Here is a 20429-nt window from a genome sequence, read left to right on the forward strand (position 1 = left end):
AAATATGTTCCACTGTTAGTTTTAATAGTATTGTTATTGCATTATTAATTTCTCTTCTTTTAACGTACTGTGTATATTGCTATCATCATTGTTTTAATGCTTAGTTTTTTTCATGTTCCCATTGATGAAATGACTTGAGGCAAATTTTCTATGGAAGGATACTCTTCTTGTTGCCAACTTGTACCTGTTCCTGGGCAAGCTAATATTTTTCACTAGGATGTACAATTATCTGAAAACTTAAAACAACACTGATTTTTTTTGTGTGTGTGTGTGTGTGTTTTCATATGAGTTAAGTTAATTTTTTGGCTCAAAAAGCAAAAAGCAAGGTCATGTAGGGGGACATGGAGTTATGTACAGGGAGGATGTTCATGCAAAGAGTTGAGGCCATTTCTGGTCAAGAGAGACTTTGAACCAAGCGGTTGTCGGCATCTTCACTATCTCGTCTGGCAGCTTATTCCACGGATCTGCAACCCAGATGGAGAAAGCCCCTCTCCTTCGATTGAGATGAAATCATCGCAAATAGAGCTTTTCGGAGTGACCCCGCAGCTGATGCTCTGGAGTAGGAGTGAAGAACAGCTCTTTCGAGAGGTTACACATCCTAATCTATTAATGCCTGTCTTCCATGCTGGCATGGGTTGGGTGGTTTGATAGAATCTGATGGTCAGAGTGCTGTACTATGTTACATCTGCTTTGACATGGTTTCTATGGCTGGGTGCTTTTTATGTGGCAACAGTACTACTGAGGTTGCCATGTATACAAATTTTGAGTACTGAAAAATCACTACACTTGTTTAATATCATATTTAACACTGTCAATGTTCTGTATAACATTGTATTTGTATCTTGTTTAAAATTCATTTGCAGCTTACCTCACTTTTTGATCTTTGGTTTGTAAAATATCTCTGCTTTAAATTAAATTATCTTACTAACCAAAGCCCAGTGGATTACCAATTAATCAGTGCTAACATTAATTTACATTACAAAAAATTTAATTTCAATATACTGTTAACCAGCAATTTTTTTCTTTACTCCCTCAGATTGACAGATTATTTCAGTGGAAGACATCACCACAAACTGATGTTTCTGTTACAATCAAAAAACAAAATACTAACACTAAAGTAGAATTTGAGGAACGAAGTAAAGAAAGTATTCTTCAAATTTCAGAACAGGTTGGTTTGTTATTTATTTCCTAATTCATAGTGTAAGATTTTTAGGTGCTTAATGATAGTTGTAAAGATTATCAATTCAAATGCTTCCACTATTATTGCATTGTGGCCTTAAGCAAGATACATTTTACTCTGCTTTAGTCTACTTGGTTGTGTAACATTTCAACAAATTTGTGGGAATATAAGTGATAAAATAAGTCGTCAAATAAACAATATTATAAGAAAATAAATTTGTATTTTCTGATTTGTTAGCTTCATTTGTTTATTTCTTTCTTGCTATGAGATATGCAAATGTACTGTCACACCTTGGTTGTTATTGCTAAGTGTGCCTTCATATAATTTTTTTTTATTGTATTTTTCCTCTGATTAGCTGATGTTAGGATTAATGAAGTAAATTTTGTGAAGCTCTTCATTAAGCTTACAACTTCTGATTAAGTGTGGCATAGAGTATTTAAATATAATTATGTGTCCAATTTTTTCAATGGTATGTGATTCTTCTGCTAAGCTACATCAAAATACAGAATGATATTAGATGCAGTTTAAGTAACTATAACCAAGAATTAAAACTAATTTGCTAATTTGACTAGGCTCGCTGGAAGCTGACTTATATATGATGCTAGTGAAACATTGAAATTTAAGTGAACATTTGTTGGTATCTTTAAAATGTCTTGAAAAATATATTGGGTTTTAGACATAGTAATTCATTATTCAAATTTTGAGTGTGCAGTTTGGTATTAATGGGATAATGCTTGCTGTTTCTGGCAGTTGCTAACTAGTATACTATCTTCAAAAGACAAAAGTGCATTATTATGGAGATTCTGTTTTGACCGAACTAAAAAATCAGTCAAAAAATAATATACGTCCCTGGTTAAGGGTATTGAAGAGATAAATTCCAGACTACATCATACCCCAGGCCGTGCTGTCTAACATTATTGTCTCTTTTCCCTGTATAGAAGCTAAATCCACACCAGTACCCAGTATTTGCTTCAGAAATTTTCCAAACTTTGATCCCCCATTTTGTGGGCTTTCCTGGCATATACTGTTGGAAGCATACCCTTCCTTTATACCCCACCATTCCCTCATCGACGGATAAATATCTTCCAGGGTTGTAAAATGTTTTATATGCATTATGAATGCAGCCGATGAGGGGTCTTATTTTAAATAAGGGATCAAAGTTTGGTTCTCCATGTATTGGGATACTGCTAGTCTCTCTCACATGTAAATATTGGTTCAGTTTCACAAATCATATTGGGGTCATAATTCTGGAAACATACTGATTGCCAAAAGGTTCCTGATTACTCCAATAATTTGTAATCCTGGGTAACTGTCTAATACCCATAATAATATTTATGGCAAAAACTGCCCGTATTTCATCTACGGTTGTAGGAAGCCACAAGATATCTTTTTTTCCAGCTTGTTTACATTCTGCATAACAGTTTGTTTCCGCAGCGATTGCTTCAAACAAGCATGCTGGAAAAAATAAAAAGTCTAATGGTTTCACTTCCTGAGAAAGACTATGGGTAGACCCTGTCTCCTCAGAAAAATTGTTAATGAAAACGTTTTTTAACTTTCTACTCCATTTTGGTGTAAAATCATCCTCGCTGTCTATGTCACTGCTTTCAGTTTCTTCAGAATCGCTTTTGGTTTCGGATACAGAAATATCTGATTCATTTTCATCCACCACGTGCTTTTGCACCTCATTCATTGTTTCTCTCGATATCTCCATATCTTCTGTTAAAAAGCCTTCAAATTCAGAATCACTGCTCGATACCACAAAACTCCTCTCCATTTTCAGAGTTGAAAGAAATTAGCGCCAATAAAAATGTAGAAAAAAAATCTTCCAAAATTCACTGAGTTCAAATAGATGCCAGACAATGTCGGATACAAGAACTCAACTGTTAGCAAAGTGAAATCACGTGTTTTAATGAATGTACCAATGAGATTTGGGTTCAAATTTACATTTAAATAACAATGGGTACTCTCAGCCGGCTACGGCCAGATTAGTAACTAAAGGGTTAAAGATGTATTTCAATTTTTAATAGTATTTTCATTGCTCTAGTATGAAAGGACATAAATACTATGACAATCTCTTATATATGGCTATTATTATTTTTTTTTATGTTAACAACTAGAGACTTTTATTGTTAGTTGATTTGAAAAAATCATTTTTACAATATTGTAGTATTGTCTGTTAAGAGTAAACTAGTTTGTGTAATGTAATAATATGGATTGGCTATTTTGCAAAGATTGTAATATTTCCATTTACTTACATTTCTTCAAATCTTTTTGTAGGGCCTTAATGCTGCTCTCTTTTATGAAAATACAAATGTTCGTGAATATATAAATGTTGTACCAACTTCAGCTCACACTGGTGATGGAATGGGTAATTTGATAGCAACAATATGTGAGCTAACTCAGAGTCTATTGGCAAAACGGATCTCCTATAGTGAAGAATTACACGCAACTGTTATGGAAGTAAGTCTTTTTTTCATAAGCTATCTTGACTAGTAGATTATAAGTTGTTCAGTTTCACTTCAGAAACTCATTTATTTCAGAATTGGTTGCTATAAAGAGGAATTGATGAAAATAAAAGTGAAGTTAGTCGGTGAAACATCATTCGATTTTATGTCGGTCACTGGTAGCAAAAGAACACCAACTCTAATCATTAATATCTCACTCCACTGTTTCCAGTGCCAACAAACGAAAATAAAACTGTTCCCATCAGCATCTACTAACGATGTTTTGAGATTTTGCTCAATGTATAAGAAAAATGTTGTTTTCTCTGTTACAAATCTGGTTCCTTATAAAATGTATTTCCGCTAGATTCAAACTTCTTGCCACTCAATTCATCCACCAGCTCAGCAAAATTTGCACTTTTTAATTTTCTTAGCTATTAAGGAAATTAACATCAGATGTACATATTTACTATTAATGTCCTCAAACAATTACTTTAATTATTTCTTTCTCTTTAAAGTCTCTTTGAGAATATTCAACTAAAAATTTCATCTTCCACATAAGAAATCTTAAGTGATACTATCTTACAAACAGCACCTCTATTTCTACTTGATCAGGGTTGATCTGATACAGAACAAATGTTACAGATGTGTGATTGCCATGAGACTATGAGAAGCAGTATTTATTAGCAAATTGGGCCTTTTTGTTCATGGTTAGAGTGGTTTGTTTCCTTGATAATATATGGTGATTATTGCTATTGTTTGTTTAAAAAACAAAACAAATTTGTTATTTTCCATTAATAGATGTTCAGAAAGTGAGCAGTAACCCTGTGGAAGTACTGTAAATCTAGTGTAAAATGTTTAAGCTGTTTGTGCGTGACGCTTGTGTGTAGATAAGGAGAAAGGAAGTGTCATCTGCTCAAACATAGTAGTGTGTGTTGTAGGTAACATGAAGTAGTTTTTAGTATACAGAAGGAAGGCTGTAAGAGTCCCTCCAGATCTTACAGAACACCAGACTTGATAAGTGTGAGTTAGAGAGGGCCTTGTTTGCACACATCACAATAACATAAGGAATAAGAGTTGGATGTTGTCCATAGGCAAGTAACTGTAAGGTTCTTCTACAAGGCTTCTCTGTTGTCAAGTGAACAGCATTGCTTTTTCCAATGTTCTCAGGAACATGGAGTCAAATCTATTGAAGTCTCATATGGGTGGTCACTGAGATGGAAGAGAAATTGAGGAATGATGATGCTTTCACCACTTTTGGGGTATTGCATGTGAAAGCTATATGTTGAAGTTATCAGAGTCAAGGTTGTTATTCTGTTTGGAGGAATAGGACATACAGTAATGTGTCTCTAAAGATTGTCCGAATCCTGTAGAGGGGTGGAGTTTGACAGGGTGGAAAACTGTTTTGAGGTTTGACATCACAACTAGTCACATTGTTGGACTGGAGTTATTGGAAACATTTTTGCAAATTGGGAAGTGTTTAATTGGGTGTAGTTTGAGGCAAAACAGGCTCCCAATGTAAATGCATTTCCAGCAGGCATGCTGTTAACAGGATGATAGGTTGGAAGATTTCAAATCTTTCAATATTGTCTTCATATGTAAATGATTAGAATAAACTAGAGTTAAAATGTTTTGGTACTTTGTAGGTACAGGCATGGCTATGATGTAAAACCTTCTTCCTAACCATGTGGTTTCGGGGTCAGTCCCATTGCAGTTGCGCCTTGGGCAAGTGTCTTCTAAAGTAGCCCTGAGCCAACTAAAGCTTTGTGAGTGGATTTGAGAGACAAAATTCTGCGAAGCCTGTTGTGTGAGTGTTTGTTGCTTACTTGTCTTGACATCATATGATAGTTGTAAGCAAGGTTTGTTTCAAATCTTCTATGAAAATCTCTCATCTTGGGGGAATATTACCTTGTTTGGAAACTGGTAAGGGCTTCTAGCCATAGAAAATCTGCCTTATTGAATTCTGTATGACCCATGTTCAGTCTCACTATGGGGCACCTTGGGAAAGAGCTTTCAACTATAGCCCCAGACTGACTAAACCCTTATGAATAGATTTGGTAAACAAACTGGAAGGATATCGTGTGTAGGTATATGAATATACACACACATATATATATATATATATATATATATATATACGGAAAAGTGTGTTTGTTTACATCTGTAATCACTTTTCTGAAAGTGCAGTGGGTGGTGGTGTTGTCAATTTGTCTGTTAACATATAGTTTGGGCATTTTTGTGCCTTTGAAGCCATGTTGGAATAAGTGATCTCTTACTTGAAAATAGATAAGAGTTGGTGTTAGGAAGGAGAAGATATTTAACCCATACAAGCAAGGAAAAACTGACGTAAAATAAGTGAATAAACTGTATTTTCTCTGAATTCCTTTGCACCTAGCATGTTCTCAGTATGTCTAATAGCCCAGAGGTACTATACTATTTCTTGTTAAAAAGAGAGGTTGTGCACTTAAGAAAAACGCTTCAACACTCAGTTCCTCATCTTTCAATATTGCTAGTCAGTTGTGGTATTTAACAAAGTGTGACATACAATAACAGATATAAATCCCACTTCTAATCAAGACATTACACCGTCATTTCAACACATATATGATGTGTGTATTTGTTTTATTAACTCACTTGATAAAGGAGATATGGATTTTGGAAGTTACAGCAGAGAGTGTAGAGGATTCTTCAGTTCTACAAAGGGCAGCCTCTCATGTGGTATGATAAAATGCATCTTGTCTAAGTTATATAGTAGTTGGTAAAGGAAACGCCATCGAGCCATCAGAAAAAATAAATAAAATAGAAAATAACAACATACCCAATGATTTTCACTATTGCTAAATGAAAAAGAGTTGATCTTCCTGTCTAAAATAGCAGCTTCCCCAAATAACATCCTGCTCTCTCAAATAAAAGATAAATTAATCTTACCAACTTTAAATAAAACAATCCTACAAACCATTACTAAAAACACAGAAATTCATAGATGGACTGCAAACAACTATAGATTTAACTATTGTCATTTTATAATCATTAAAATTGAATGAGGAAAAGAAAAATCAAGCTGGTTAAGAATTTACTATTCTCTGGACCTTTTTCTTACTCTAACTACAGCTACTGTCTCAAAACAATTCAATCAATAACTGTTGTTGTTTTACCCCAGTTTAACCCTGTTCAAAGTGTTTTAGCCATGATCATCCTCTCTTATTTTCAGACATCATGTCTGAGTGCATTATTGAATGTGTCTTTTCATTTTTAAGATGGTTTGATATAATTTAACTACTATTGTTAGCAGGTCAAAAGACTATGTGGAGGCCCTCTACTCATCTGTTTTGTGAGAAGTCTAAGTAGTTCATTTCATCAATGCATTTGTTGTTTACAACTGATATATTTAATCAATATCTGCCAGATTTCTTTTGTGTGCTTACTGTTTTGGCTTGTGTACACAGTATCATGTTCCTACTTTCAGCTTATATATATATAACAATATTTGCTAAATTCCATCTCATTTACAACTATACCCTCAAGCTAAGCACTACTGAATGTTTTAATGCAGATTTTTTATTTGCAATCTCATTTATGTGCACATTGAACAAATCATAGTTTATTGCAATTCATCTATTTTCATTGCTCATTATGTTTATTTACTTTAGTTTTTGTCAATATTTGTTTTATAAATAATTACATCAGATGTAATACTTAAGTTATATAATAATAGAATTTGCTATATGAGATAGATAATTGGAATTAATTTGGTGACTGAAGGGATTGCAATTAAATTTTTTAAATAATTGGAAGAAAATACTGAAGTGATGTTTTTTGGTTTTCATAGGTGAAAGCTTTACCAGGCATGGGAACCACTATTGATGTTATTCTTGTTAATGGCAAATTAAAAGAAGGGGATACAATTGTTGTAGCTGGTACTGAGGGACCCATTATGACACAAATCAGAGGCTTATTGACACCAGAACCTATGAAGGAGTTACGAGTCAAGGTAAGAGTGTTTTTTCAGTTTCTGCCATTCACAGTGATAGATTGTTTAGTCTTTAAAAACTTACAACACAGCTAGGCTTAATACCATTTTGGTTATCACCCTACGATACTATTAACTTGAATGATCTCCCTCAATATATCAGAAATGGACAGATGCAAGAGATTGGATACCTTGCAACTATTTGCCACATCCATGAAATTTGCACTGTGTAGTTTGTCTTTACTAGTTTACTTTTCCAATCCTGTAAATTTCTCATGTCCCACTCTACAATATTGTGCATGACCTGACATCTCTCCATGCTTGTTTGATTTTTTTTTCATCTGTGACTTCTCTGTTGTCATTAATCATATTCATTACTGGAAATGCATCTGTTTTTCTTATCTGAATAATATTATACAATGATTTTTATCTCTCAGCCTCTTTGCCTTGTTCTTTCACAGAAGTGTTTTGTCAGCACTTCTTTTTTGCCTCTGTGTTCCATTGTCTACTAGCAAGCAACAATTTAAGTAAAACAGTTATATTAACTTCTCCCAGTTACCCCTATATCCTAACATACAGGACTTAATAAGGCTATGGGCAAAGTTTAAGCTACATTTATTAGCCTAGATGTGTTAGAAATTTCCATCTATGTAATTTGATTTTATGTTTTTAATACGTTAAATAAAATATTTTTCAGGCTCAGTATCAGCACCATAAAGAATTAATGGCTGCTCAGGGTGTCAAAATTATGGCCAAGGATTTAGAAAAGGCTCTTGCAGGGTTGCCTTTGTATGTTGCAAAGGATCAAGATGAAATAGACTATTATAAGGTAAAGTAATTATTATATTTTTTCTCATTACTATTGCAATTACTTACAACTGGCTATTCAATATTGTTGTAAGTTTCTATTCCGTATTACTTTCTAATTATATATATAATTAAAAGTAAATACCCAGCCTTACACGGCGTTCATAAATTACAACAAAGGTACATAAAATATGTGAATTATCTTGAGTTTCCTTATGATGATAGATGAATGTGTGTAATGTCTGAAACAAAATATTAAAACCAATACTAATTCAGTTCAAGTTGTAGTATTTTGTTTCACACATTGATCATCATCATCGTTTAATGTCCGTTTTCCATGCTAGCATGGGTTGGACGGTTCAACTGGGGTCTGGGGAGCCAGTAGGCTGCATCAGGCCCAGTCTGATCTGGCAGTGTTTCTACAGCTGGATGCCCTTCCTAACGCCAACCACTCCGTGAGTGTAGTGGGTGCTTTTTACGTGCCACCTGCACAGGTGCCAGATGAGGCTGGCAAACGGCCACGATCGGATGGTGCGTTTTACGTGCCACCGGCACGGGGGCCAGACAAGGCTGGCGACTGAAAACATTTTAAAGCAAAATATTTAAAATTGTTTTATATTGTTTCAATAAATTATGACAATATTCAACTGGAGCAATTTTGAGATACATTTTTATTATAAGTTTACTTACAAACAGACTGAAAAGTCTAGTATATACTTTGTTGTTGCAGTCATGAATAACATTTGCATTTGTTAAAACAATTCTAATTAGATGTTTCCTTATTAATTTCTAGTCGGAAGTATCTAATGCTTTAAAAGAAGTGCTTAGTGGAATAAAACTTCAAGAACGGGGTGTCTTTGTACAAGCTTCAACTCTTGGTTCTATGGAAGCATTATTGGAATTTTTAAGGACTTCTAAAATTCCTGTAAGTATTTTTATGTTATTGATTGAGAAAAATTTTACTCTCTTGATTAATTTCCTACTGAAATTTAAAATTTGTTTAGTAAATGTGTATGTGCAAGGTAAATAAGGATTACATACCTAAAATTTTTATGCAATCTACCTTATAAGCAACTGTACACATCCAACAGGCTGAAATGTCAAAGGGTAAAAAATTTTAAAATTTCAATGATACTTAGTGTCTATTGTCACATGATTCATGACAAAGATGGCAAATGTTTTAGATTAGAAGGATGCATTGAAGTTAACCACCATCTGGCAAAGCTCAATTTCATATATACATATATATAGGCACTGGCATGGCTGTGTGGTAAGAAGCTTGCATCCCAACTACATGGTTCCAGGTTCAATCCCCCTATGTGGCACCTTGGGCAAGTGTGTTCTAGTATAGCCTCAAGCCAACCAGAGCATTGTGAGACAAAAAACTGAAAGAAGCCCATCGTGTGTATGTGTGTCTCTTTGTGTCTGTGTTTGTTCTCCATCACTGTTTGATAACCAGTGTTGGTGTTTTTATGTCCCTGTAACTTAGATAGAATCCCTGATAGAATAAGTACTAAGTTTTAAAAAATAGTCCTGGCATCAATTTGTTTGACCTGGGTCCACCCCTTCTGCAGGTACCCTCCACAATTAGAGCTCAGGACTTCTGTATGCAGCTGTCCTTATCCATACGCATCACATTTGAAGAAATAAGATGGAAACTATTGATGCTGATTATGAATGTCAATATGGCTGAGAGATAATGTTTCAATGAATTCTTCATGATGATGATCATCATCATCATTATTTTATATTCATTTTCCATACTAAATTTGATAGTTACTGCTTTCCTAGATGAGTCAGCAGATTACTTCTTGCTTTGCGTGTTCCATTTGAGGCATAGCTTCTATAGTTAGATGTGCTTCCTAACATGAGCCACTTAACAGAATGAACAGGGTACATTTTATTGTTGCACCAGCACTAGAGAAATCACCTTGACCTCAGCAACATTGAGTCTTGTTTTGTTTCAAAGCACTTAGGGTAAATGAGAGTTTGTAAGGATCAGGAGACTAAAAGAAAATATGAGTTATGGTGGAATAGTGATACTTTGTCCTCCCTACAAGTCTCTCTTCACCACACAGCCATTAGCATGATGTTCTCCTCTTCTCCAAACCCTAACTCTGCCATCTGCGACAGAAATGCAATATTGACTTTCGTCAGAGAAGACTGCAGTCCTCCACTGCTGACATCATCATCGTCAATGACAATCTGTGAGAATGGGATGCCTAGCCGTTGACAATACAGATTGAAAGATTTCAGGTGGTGGCGAACTGTCTCTGCACAAATGGATCTGTGGTGAGTCCCTATGGTCTACCTAGCTGATCCTCTTGCCCTCCAGAATCAGTCCTGGAAGTGCTGTCAGTGCAGGTGGCGATCTTGACGTGCTGTTGTAACCCTTGGTCAGCCACTGCGTGGACGATCATCTGTGCTGTTTGTGGCATTGTATGGGTCCCTCAGCCATTCAATTGTCCAAATACTGCACTTCATGTCATTGGCAATGACCCAAGGGTGTTGACCAGCATGGAGATGTCAGATGGTTTACTTCCTCTGATTTTGTGTCAGTCTTGGCAGGCTTGCTGTTTTCAGGAAACAAATGACAGGCTGGTAAATTTGGGTGTCTTTTATACCCAATGAGTCAACGCTTTGCATGTGTATCACGCTTTTCATAAGGATGCATTCACGAAAAGTGAGCAAGTTTGAACCCTACATACAGTCCTTGTGTTTTCAAAAGAGAGTGGTGTTGTGGGTCAGTGACATCTTCTTGATGTCAAATTACCTAGAAATGTAATAAAATCCATATAATCTCAATATCTTGTGTGAGACAATAATCTTTTACAGTGTGGCGTTTCTTTTGTAGTTCAGTATATAAGTATATTGTGTGTATCATTATTAATATTGCTATAATAAGCTTGTCTAATATTTATGTTTTATCAAAATGTATCATATTCTCTTTTAGTATGCTGGTATAAATATTGGGCCGATCCACAAAAAAGATATTATGAAAGCATCTGTGATGCTGGAGCATGATAATCAGTAAGTTCACTTGCAAAATTTCACTTGTCTATATTTTCCATTGTTCTTTACAGAAATCTGTTTCATGTAAAAGAGATAAAATTAGATTAAATTATCATTTGTCCATTTAGAAATTGAAATCTCTTGACACCTTACTTAAGCTCAGCTTGTGTCATCATCATTTTTTTCCTCTCTCCCTCTCAGAACAGTGAGAACTCAGTATTCTTGCAAGTCACACAACAACCTTACTAGTGTTGGTGCCATTATAAAATATACCCAGTGCATTCTGGGCAGAGACAATGTAGAGTTAAGAGGACTCTTAAGTGTTGCTGAGAGCATAATAACCTCTTGAATACTAGTGCTTCAATAAAAAATACACCCAGTACACTCTGCAAAGTGGCTGGTATTAGGACAGATATTAACCTTACAAGTCATACCAGAAATGAGATGTCTTCTGATTTATCTAAGAGGGTAGTAATTGTAAATGAGAACTGACTCGGGCTATGACAATCCATTCTAGCATGGAAAATGAGCATAAAGGATGATGGTGAATTTGAGATTTTCAAAACTTTTCCAAATCAGTTAGTTGTAGCTCATAGTTTCTTTCACTCAGTTTTAATCACTATTTTTTGTTTAAATTTTCCTGTATGAATTATTTGGATTAGTTATTGAAAGTTAGCTGAAAATTAACCTATACTTACACAAATAAGGGAATACTCAAGCAAGCTGACTTTTCTGTCTTGCATTACGTACAATCCCTTAGCAATTCTTCTCTCCTGATGAATCCTCTTTACTACCTAAGTTTTTGGTTTCTATGGTGTATTCTTTGAACAAAGCTAGTACAGCCTTAAAGAAAATTGTAAAATATTAAGTAATTAGCTTCTCACAAGAATTAAAAAGCAATGTTCACTTACACGATACCCATTTTAGGATTTTACCAATGAAATGCATGCTTTAATGTTAATCTTAATGTTGCTCTGTTCAAAAAAACATCTCAATACATTTTCAGATATGCTGTAATCTTGGCTTTTGATGTTAAGATTGAGCGGGATGCTCAGGAACTTGCTGACACATTAGGGGTGCGGATATTTTCTGCAGATATAATTTATCACTTGTTTGATAAATTTACGTCTTACAGAGAGGAATTAAAAAAAAAGCGCCAGGGAGAATTCCGACATATTGCTGTTTTTCCTTGCAAGTTACGTGTCATGCCTGAATACATTTTCAATTCTCGAGACCCTATTGTTGTTGGTGTATGTGTAGAAGCTGGCTTTGTCAAAGAAGGGACACCTTTGTGTGTGCCATCCAAAGAGGTTAGTCACTAATTTGTATATCTTTTTTCTTTCCTTTTCAGATTGAATCAAATTTCTTCACACACATGTATATATTAATGCATTTGTACATACATTGCATGTATACTTGATTATAGTGTGTCTGTGTATGCTTTATGAAAGTAATAGAAACAGGTACAGCATATTTTATTCGGAAGAAAACGAGAGCAAGAAAACTAAAAAAATAGTTTCAAAGGGCAAGCTACTTAACTTACCATTCATTGACCTGGAGAAGGCCTTTGACTCTGTATTGTGGTAGATAATAAGAAAATCTTCCAAACTTTGATCCCCCATTTTGTGGGCTTTCCTGGCATATAATGTTGAAAACGCACTCAGCTCACCATACCCTCACCAATGAGTAGATATCTCCCTGGTTTGTAAACTGTTTTTTATGTGTTTTGAAAGAGTCAATGTGGTGTCTTATTTTAAATAAGGGATCAAAGTCTGGTTCTCCATTTACTGATGTACTGCTCGTGTCTCTCACATATCTACCATTAACTTTTTAATATGATTTATTTTTTGCTGTCTTCGCTCTCCTATAATTGTATTTTCTTCAATTTATAGTTTGTGGAAATTGGTCGTGTAAGTGGTATAGAAAATAACCACAAACAAGTTGAGGTTGCGAAAAAGGGGCAAGAAGTGTGTATTAAAATAGAACCAATCCCTGGTGAAGCGCCAAAAATGTTTGGACGACATTTTGATCATACAGACATGATAATGAGTAAAGTAAGTAATTTTGGAGAATTGTTTAATATTCTGAGAAATTTGAAAACATTAGTCATACTTTGTTCTTTTTAAATGTATTTAATTAGCCCAATCTGCCAGTCATTTTCAATTTACATAATCTGTAAGTAGATCCTGGTCAATGCTTTAATGACCATTATGATACATTTAAGGAAAATGGTGTTTAAAATGTCTTAAAAATTCCTTTGTTTATTTATACTATGATCTTGGAAAATACTTATAATATTTAGAAGTGTTACAGGTAGTAATAACAGTAACCTCTACGGCAAATTTATAGTGAAGATATTTGATATGAGTGTCTGTGTCAGCTAAATTTAAAATGAAAACATTTTTAGCATTCTCAGTGAGAAAATCTTCAAAAACTAGTTGTGAGTTGGGTTTTTTTTTATCTCAGACCAAACTCACTAGTAAATTCTTTAGATTTAATAGACATTCTTATAAGAAATACAAATGGTTTTAAGAAAGTTCTTATTCTACATATATTCAACAAAAATGTTGAGTATGTAACAACAAAAGTGTATTTTAACTTTCATGTTATGAATTTTGTTTTTTATTTGTTTGTAGATTTCCAGACAATCCATTGATGTGGTAAAAGACTACTTTCGAGATGAAATGACCAAAAATGATTGGCAATTGATTGTTGAACTAAAGAAACTTTTTCAAATTATTTAGTTATATCTAAAGAAAAACTGTAAGCATTTTTTTGAAATAATGTAACAACACTGCCTAAAATGCTTTATTTTAAGCTGATTATCTGATTGTGAATGCGTATGTATGCATGCATGTGTGCATGTTTGTACATGTGTGTTTGTGATCTTTAAAATGATGTCTCTGCTGGCAACAGAAGTTGCTAAGATCTCAATATTATTGACCATAGGGATGGCGTCAAATAACACTGATTTTGATTTCATCAGATACCAACTCCAAATAAATGTATATATTTCCCATGTTTAACTTAACAGTCATGTAAAATTCAGTGGGATCATATGTAAATGATGTTGCAAATGGTCATGGGAAGAAAAATCTGCCATAAAATTGTTTTTGTTGAAATGGTTTGCCATTGAACTTTTTACTGAAAATAAAATCCACCAAGCTATTTATGACTTGTTGAGAGATGATAAAACACAATTATGTATAAACTTATGAATAAAGATATTAGATTTGGCATTTGTACATTATCTACAAATCTTGTACTAGTCACAGATGCATGCATGGACAATTACATTTCCTACAAGGTAGATTATTTGAAAAACCAGATATCAGAATTTGTGATTAACTTTCTCAGATCACTCTTTCAGTTTTCTTTCATTGGGTTATGGCTGTTATTTTTCCACAATAATCCATCAGAATCTAAAGGTAAAGACTTGTGTAAGGTTACCAAAATATATTCTTCACCCAGTCATATATCTTCTCTGCCCACTATTCCTGGGACAGTCATAAGTGTAGATTCCTCAGGCACCTCTTCCATAGGATCCTATCAGAAGCAACTGTCATTAGACTTTCCAGCTGGATTCCCAGGCATGACCAACTGAAACTGGATATTATCCAACCATTTCTTTCTTGCTCTACCTCTAGATCTCTTGTTGGTTGGCTCAGCTTGAAGAATCCATCCTGCAACTCTTTCCTGCAACATTCTTATCACATGCCCATAATTTCACATACTCTAAGATTTTATAAGATTATTATTATTACTTCTACTATTCTGCTGCTCTGCCCACTCTCTTCTTACCTTCCCTAATTTATGCATCATTGTTCATCTCCCATCCATTATCCATCTCTTTAATCTACCCTTCAACCCCATCTAATCATTACAGTTGTTACCTACTCCCCCTATCCTCTCCCATCTCTTTCTCCCCCATATACTCTTGCAAACTCCCACCCATCCACACTTCTAGTTCATCTGTTCCTACTTACTTCTTCGGACACTCTTCCAAATGTGAATAACCATGTAACTCCTCCACAAAAACCTACTTGCTCCTCTCTCCCTTTCTCTCACATTTCAACTCTTTATCTCCTAGCATAAAGCCTCTTGCCCAACCTTGGCTCTCAGAGCCTTGTGAACTGCATCACAACCTCAGTAGTGCTATTGGTACGGCATAAAACAAGCACCTAGTCTATGCTATAAAGTGATTGACTTTTTAGCAAGGGCATCGAACTGTGGAAACCATGCCAAAGCAGATATTAGAACATAGTGCAGTCTTGGGGCTCATCAGATTCTGTCAAATCATCCAACCGTGTGGAGAATGAACACTAAATGATGATTATAATGATGTTCAACCTCAATGGCAAGTTCTTTTGTTGAAATCCAAGTTTTGTAGAGTTATTCTTTTTCCATGTCATGTAAGCATTGATTCCTATATAGTTATAATTAAAATGTTCTTACTCAGGGAAGAGAATTTCTATATGATTACTAAATACCACCTCAATGAATGGTCAAATTTGAAAAATACTGCAAACCGATTTCCCACTAAATATTAGCAATACCAGGATATAAAATTCTGATAGATAAAAAGAAGTACAGTGCTTACCAAAATAAAATGTATGCTGTAGATTTGTAGACATGCAAAAAGTGTTGGTTATTCCATGACTGTGAACTGAGCATGGCCAGTGGTATTAGCAGTCTGGCTGAAATAAAGGATGATGTTAGCTGAAAATTAAGCAAGAGATTCAAGTGGTCTTTCAGAATTCAGGCTCATTACAAAGTCCTGTAGAGAGAAAGTGGAGCTGTAATATAATGACTGTAGCCTTATGTAACATCTGATAGAAGTGGCTGTAAGGAATTCATGCTCAGTATGATAGCAGATTTTGAAGTAACCATTGTCTGAATGTTGGATTCTTGTTTGAAGCTCATATTAAAATTGTGTAGTGTCAGACAGAAATGTATGTTGAGAATTCAATAATGTTGAAAAAAATTAATTTCAGGAATAACTACTGGTAATGTTTTTGTCTTCCTTGTTGCAGTAGTGTAGTTTGGTAGTTTATGGTTGATCATGTCAGTGCAATGAATAGTTCTCAAAAATAAAGCAGCTGATCATTTAAACCGGCCATATCCGGCCAAAAATATTCTACCTTTTTTATGTTCAAACTGGCCAGATCTGGTCTCTCACACCAACCCTATAATATTGTTTTAAAAATTAACAGCTACCTCATCAAAATCTCATAGCTACAGGATAATGTATAATTAATTCAAAACAATTTGGATACAGAAGCATTAATTTTGGCAGAATAATGCGAACACTAAAGGGTTAATGTAGATGGAGCTAGTGAAAGAAGGAGACTTAAGAAGACATGGGGTGAAGTAGTGATGGTTGATCTCAGGATTTTGAAGTTCATGGAGATGACAAAGAACCAGTATGCAGTGCTTGATAAGACCTGCCTCTCACAACAAAACTGATGTTCTGAAAGTACTAAGGTGTATATACACAACAGGACCCTTTGTCCAGTTTGTCCCTGTCAAGCCTCCCCTTTTCCCATCTTCCTATAACTCATCCTTCCTTCACTCTCTTAACTGTTACAGTATTCTGCTGCTGTAATTAGATTATAGCAACACTACGTATTTCATCGTCCTGTTCTCTACTTCTGATTATCTTTTCCACTCTTTGGAACTGCTTCCTTTTGACATCCATCCTAATTTTTATCATCTCTTCCCTGAACTACCTCCTATTAACTGACTCTTATGTTCCTCTAACCTCCTCCTCTCTTATCATTACACATCTCTCATTCCACCTACCCACATATTCTTGCAACATTTATCCAACCAATACCCACCAGACATCTCATCCTTCTCCCTATTTATTGTATTATTCTTTTGCTGCTCTTTACCCAGTGTGTACTGCCAGTCATCACCTCTCTCTCTCTCTCCCACCCTTATTCACCATTCATTATATTTGCCCCTATTCTCATTTCTCACCTCTCTACCATACTTTCATTCAGTCAAGAGGTCTTCTTTCTCTTGAGAGTTACTTGGTGGCCTTATTTATGTTGGTGCCACTGAAAAAGCACCCAATGTTCTGTAAAGTGGTTCATATTAAGAGGAGCAACCAATCAAACCATGTCAAAGCAGATATTGGAGCACAATGCAGTCCTTCGATTCATCAAATCTGTCAAATCATCCAACTCCTGCCAGTATTGAAGACACTAAATGAGGATGCTGTTGATTAAGATGGCAACCACAAGCCATTGAAAGCATAAGTTTGCAGATTTCAAACTAGTATTGAAGCACAGTCTGTGTGTCCAAGCAGAATTCATGTATTACAGATCAAAAGTCTGCAGTTTGAATTTTTTTTCAGTCATCAGTTGTAAGTTTATTCTTCCTTTCATGTAAGGAAGAAAAATATCTAAATTTCATTTAATAAAGGTGCAGGAGTGGCTGTGTGGTAAGTAGCTTGCTTACCAACCACATGGTTCCGGGTTCAGTCCCACTGCGTGGCACCTTGGGCAAGTGTCTTCTACTGTAGCCTCGTCCGACCAATGCCTTGTGAGTGGATTTGGTAGGAGGAAACTGAAAGAAGCCTGTTGTATGTGTGTATATATATATATATATATATATATATATATATATGTATGTGTGTGTATCTGTGTTTGTCCCCCTAGCATTGCTTGACAACCGATGCTGGTGTGTTTACGTCCCCGTCACTTAGCGGTTCGGTAAAAGAGACCGATAGAATAAGTCCCGGGGTCGATTTGCTCGACTAAAGGCGGTGCTCTAGCATGGCCACAGTCAAATGACTGAAACAAGTAAAAGAGAGAGTAAACCACAGGCAAAATAAAGAATGCACATGGTGTGAACAGGAAGTTCTTAAAATAAGCTAAACTTTGTTTCTTGCACAGAAGTGTGCTTAGTTCCCCTTTTTTTTTTAGCCCCAAGCAACATTATTTGAATTGTGGTTGTAGGCTTGACTATGTGGTAAGAAGTTAGCTTCCCAACACCCACTTGACAACCGGTGTTGGTGTATTTGCATCCCCATCACTTAGCAATTTGGCAAAAGAGACTGACAGAATAAGTACCAAGCTTGAAAAAAAATAAGTACTGAGATCAATTCATTCGACTAAAACTCAAGGTGGAGCTTCAGCATGGCTGCAGCCTGTCTGAAATAAATAAGATATAAAGGACTAACATATTGGAAGAAAAATGCAAAATATGTGGTATAGAAATTTGTTATTTTAAAATTAATTCATTCTTTAATTGGGAAATCAATTCTGAATTCACTTGTGATCAGGTTTAGTGGTAATTTAAAAGCAGAATGAGCTGTTCGTCCTCCTGGGGAAAATGGTGGCAGCAAAGCCAGACAATAGTACAGCAACTGCAAATTTTCTTTTTTCTTTGGAGAGAAGCAATGTCACAAATGTTTTACCTGTGTCACCAGGAGCATCAAGAAAGACCCCGTCCTTCAGTTCAGCTGGGGAATTCACCATGATAGCAATATGAGCCAAATTGATATCACCATTCCCATCAAATGGTACTTTCCCATTTCCTAATTGGAGGATCCAGGTTGAAAACTGTTTTGCTCATTGATCCCCATGTGATGAAGCTCACACGCTAGTATTGAAGGGGAATTACAGTACTTTATTCCACAGGTGTGAAGATTTAATGCCTGCTTTTCTTTCATCAGATACAAATATATACAGTATCAAATATCAGATGAAATGGACGTGTGTGAGAGAGAGAGAGAATGCCACTTAGACATCACTCTCTCTCCCACACACATACATACCAAAAAGATGGATGCATGTGTTTATGTATGTACAAGTACATGACAACACACCCCTTCACTCACTCACACACCCCATACATAAATGTATACAAATATACATACAAAGACGTATGCATGTGACTGACTACAAATACATAGAGCTGAACACAGTATGAAAAAGAAAATAAGAAAATTTTATGTAAATTAACGCAGTGAGTTCCAGCAAAATAATGCCCATATTTGTTGGACACCCCATGTTGAATTGCAAAATTTTAACATGGTATTTATGTAATAAAGAAGTCAAACCTGGAGTGTGTGTGTGAGAGAGAGAGAGAGAGAATATTGCAAACAATGAATATGGACATGGAATGAAAAAATCGCATAAATAAAAGCATGTTGAAAACTATCTTGTACCGAATATTTAAATTTGTGAACTTAGTAAATATTTCTTTCAGTAATTTATCATAGTTGTTTACAAATAGTAAATTAAAACTTGAAATAAAAACATTAAAATTTAACAGGGACAGACTTCGCTGTTTTTATGTCAATACCGGAAGTTGACATTGACAAACCTTTTTAAGGAAGTGAATCTATCTAATAATATTCCAAGCTATATTTGTAGAGAATTTCATTAAAAAAATATCCATTTTCTTGAAAGTTAAGATGAATTGAAGTAGACTCTGGTGTATTGTCAGATCCCCCCCCCCTTAAAACAGCCCCCAATCTAAATAATATTCCAAGGTATATTTGTAGAGAATTTCATTTAAAAATATCCATTTTCTGGAAAGTTATGACAAGTTAAAGTAGACTCCGGTGAATTTTCAGAAAAGTCCCACCCCTTTCTAAAACGTTTACCACACAAAATTTTATATATTTGTAGAAAATTTTATGAGAAAATATCCATTTTTCTGTAAGTTATGATCATTGAAATTTGGGGTGGGGGGAGGGGCAGAAATCTGTAGTTGCGCTGACAAATTTGACACTTTCCTTCTACACATGGTTATTTCGTGTATTCAGAAATACACGAGTGAAGAAGATAGTAAACAATGAAAATAACAGAAATTATGTTTCTTAATACAACGGACAGAAAGTAAATAGATTTTAATGGAAAATAAAGTATTTTACAGGTGGAAGCGAAATTTGTCACTCAGTATGGAGGGAACCAGAAAGAAACTGTCAACAATAGAAAAACATAAAACCATACGGATTGAAGTGAAATTTATGAAGATACTTCTGTCAGTAAATTATGAAATT

General features: G+C 35.0%; 1 protein-coding gene across 1 annotated transcript in view; it reads left to right on the forward strand.

Moving 5' to 3' along the window:
- LOC115216369 (eukaryotic translation initiation factor 5B) overlaps nt 1–14660 on the forward strand; it is a 71319-nt gene extending 56659 nt beyond the window's left edge. Inside the window, exons 16-24 of the mRNA XM_029785635.2 lie at nt 1037–1168; nt 3458–3640; nt 7451–7612; nt 8289–8420; nt 9192–9323; nt 11352–11428; nt 12417–12720; nt 13303–13464; nt 14047–14660. Coding sequence (XP_029641495.1) covers nt 1037–1168; nt 3458–3640; nt 7451–7612; nt 8289–8420; nt 9192–9323; nt 11352–11428; nt 12417–12720; nt 13303–13464; nt 14047–14154 — 1392 coding nt within the window. The 3' untranslated portion in view covers nt 14155–14660. The remainder of the gene's footprint in view (nt 1–1036; nt 1169–3457; nt 3641–7450; nt 7613–8288; nt 8421–9191; nt 9324–11351; nt 11429–12416; nt 12721–13302; nt 13465–14046) is intronic.
- The last annotated feature ends 5769 nt before the right edge of the window (nt 14661–20429 follow it).

The sequence above is a fragment of the Octopus sinensis genome, linkage group LG10 (genome assembly GCF_006345805.1).
Source record: "Octopus sinensis linkage group LG10, ASM634580v1, whole genome shotgun sequence".
Lineage (NCBI taxonomy): Eukaryota > Metazoa > Mollusca > Cephalopoda > Octopoda > Octopodidae > Octopus > Octopus sinensis.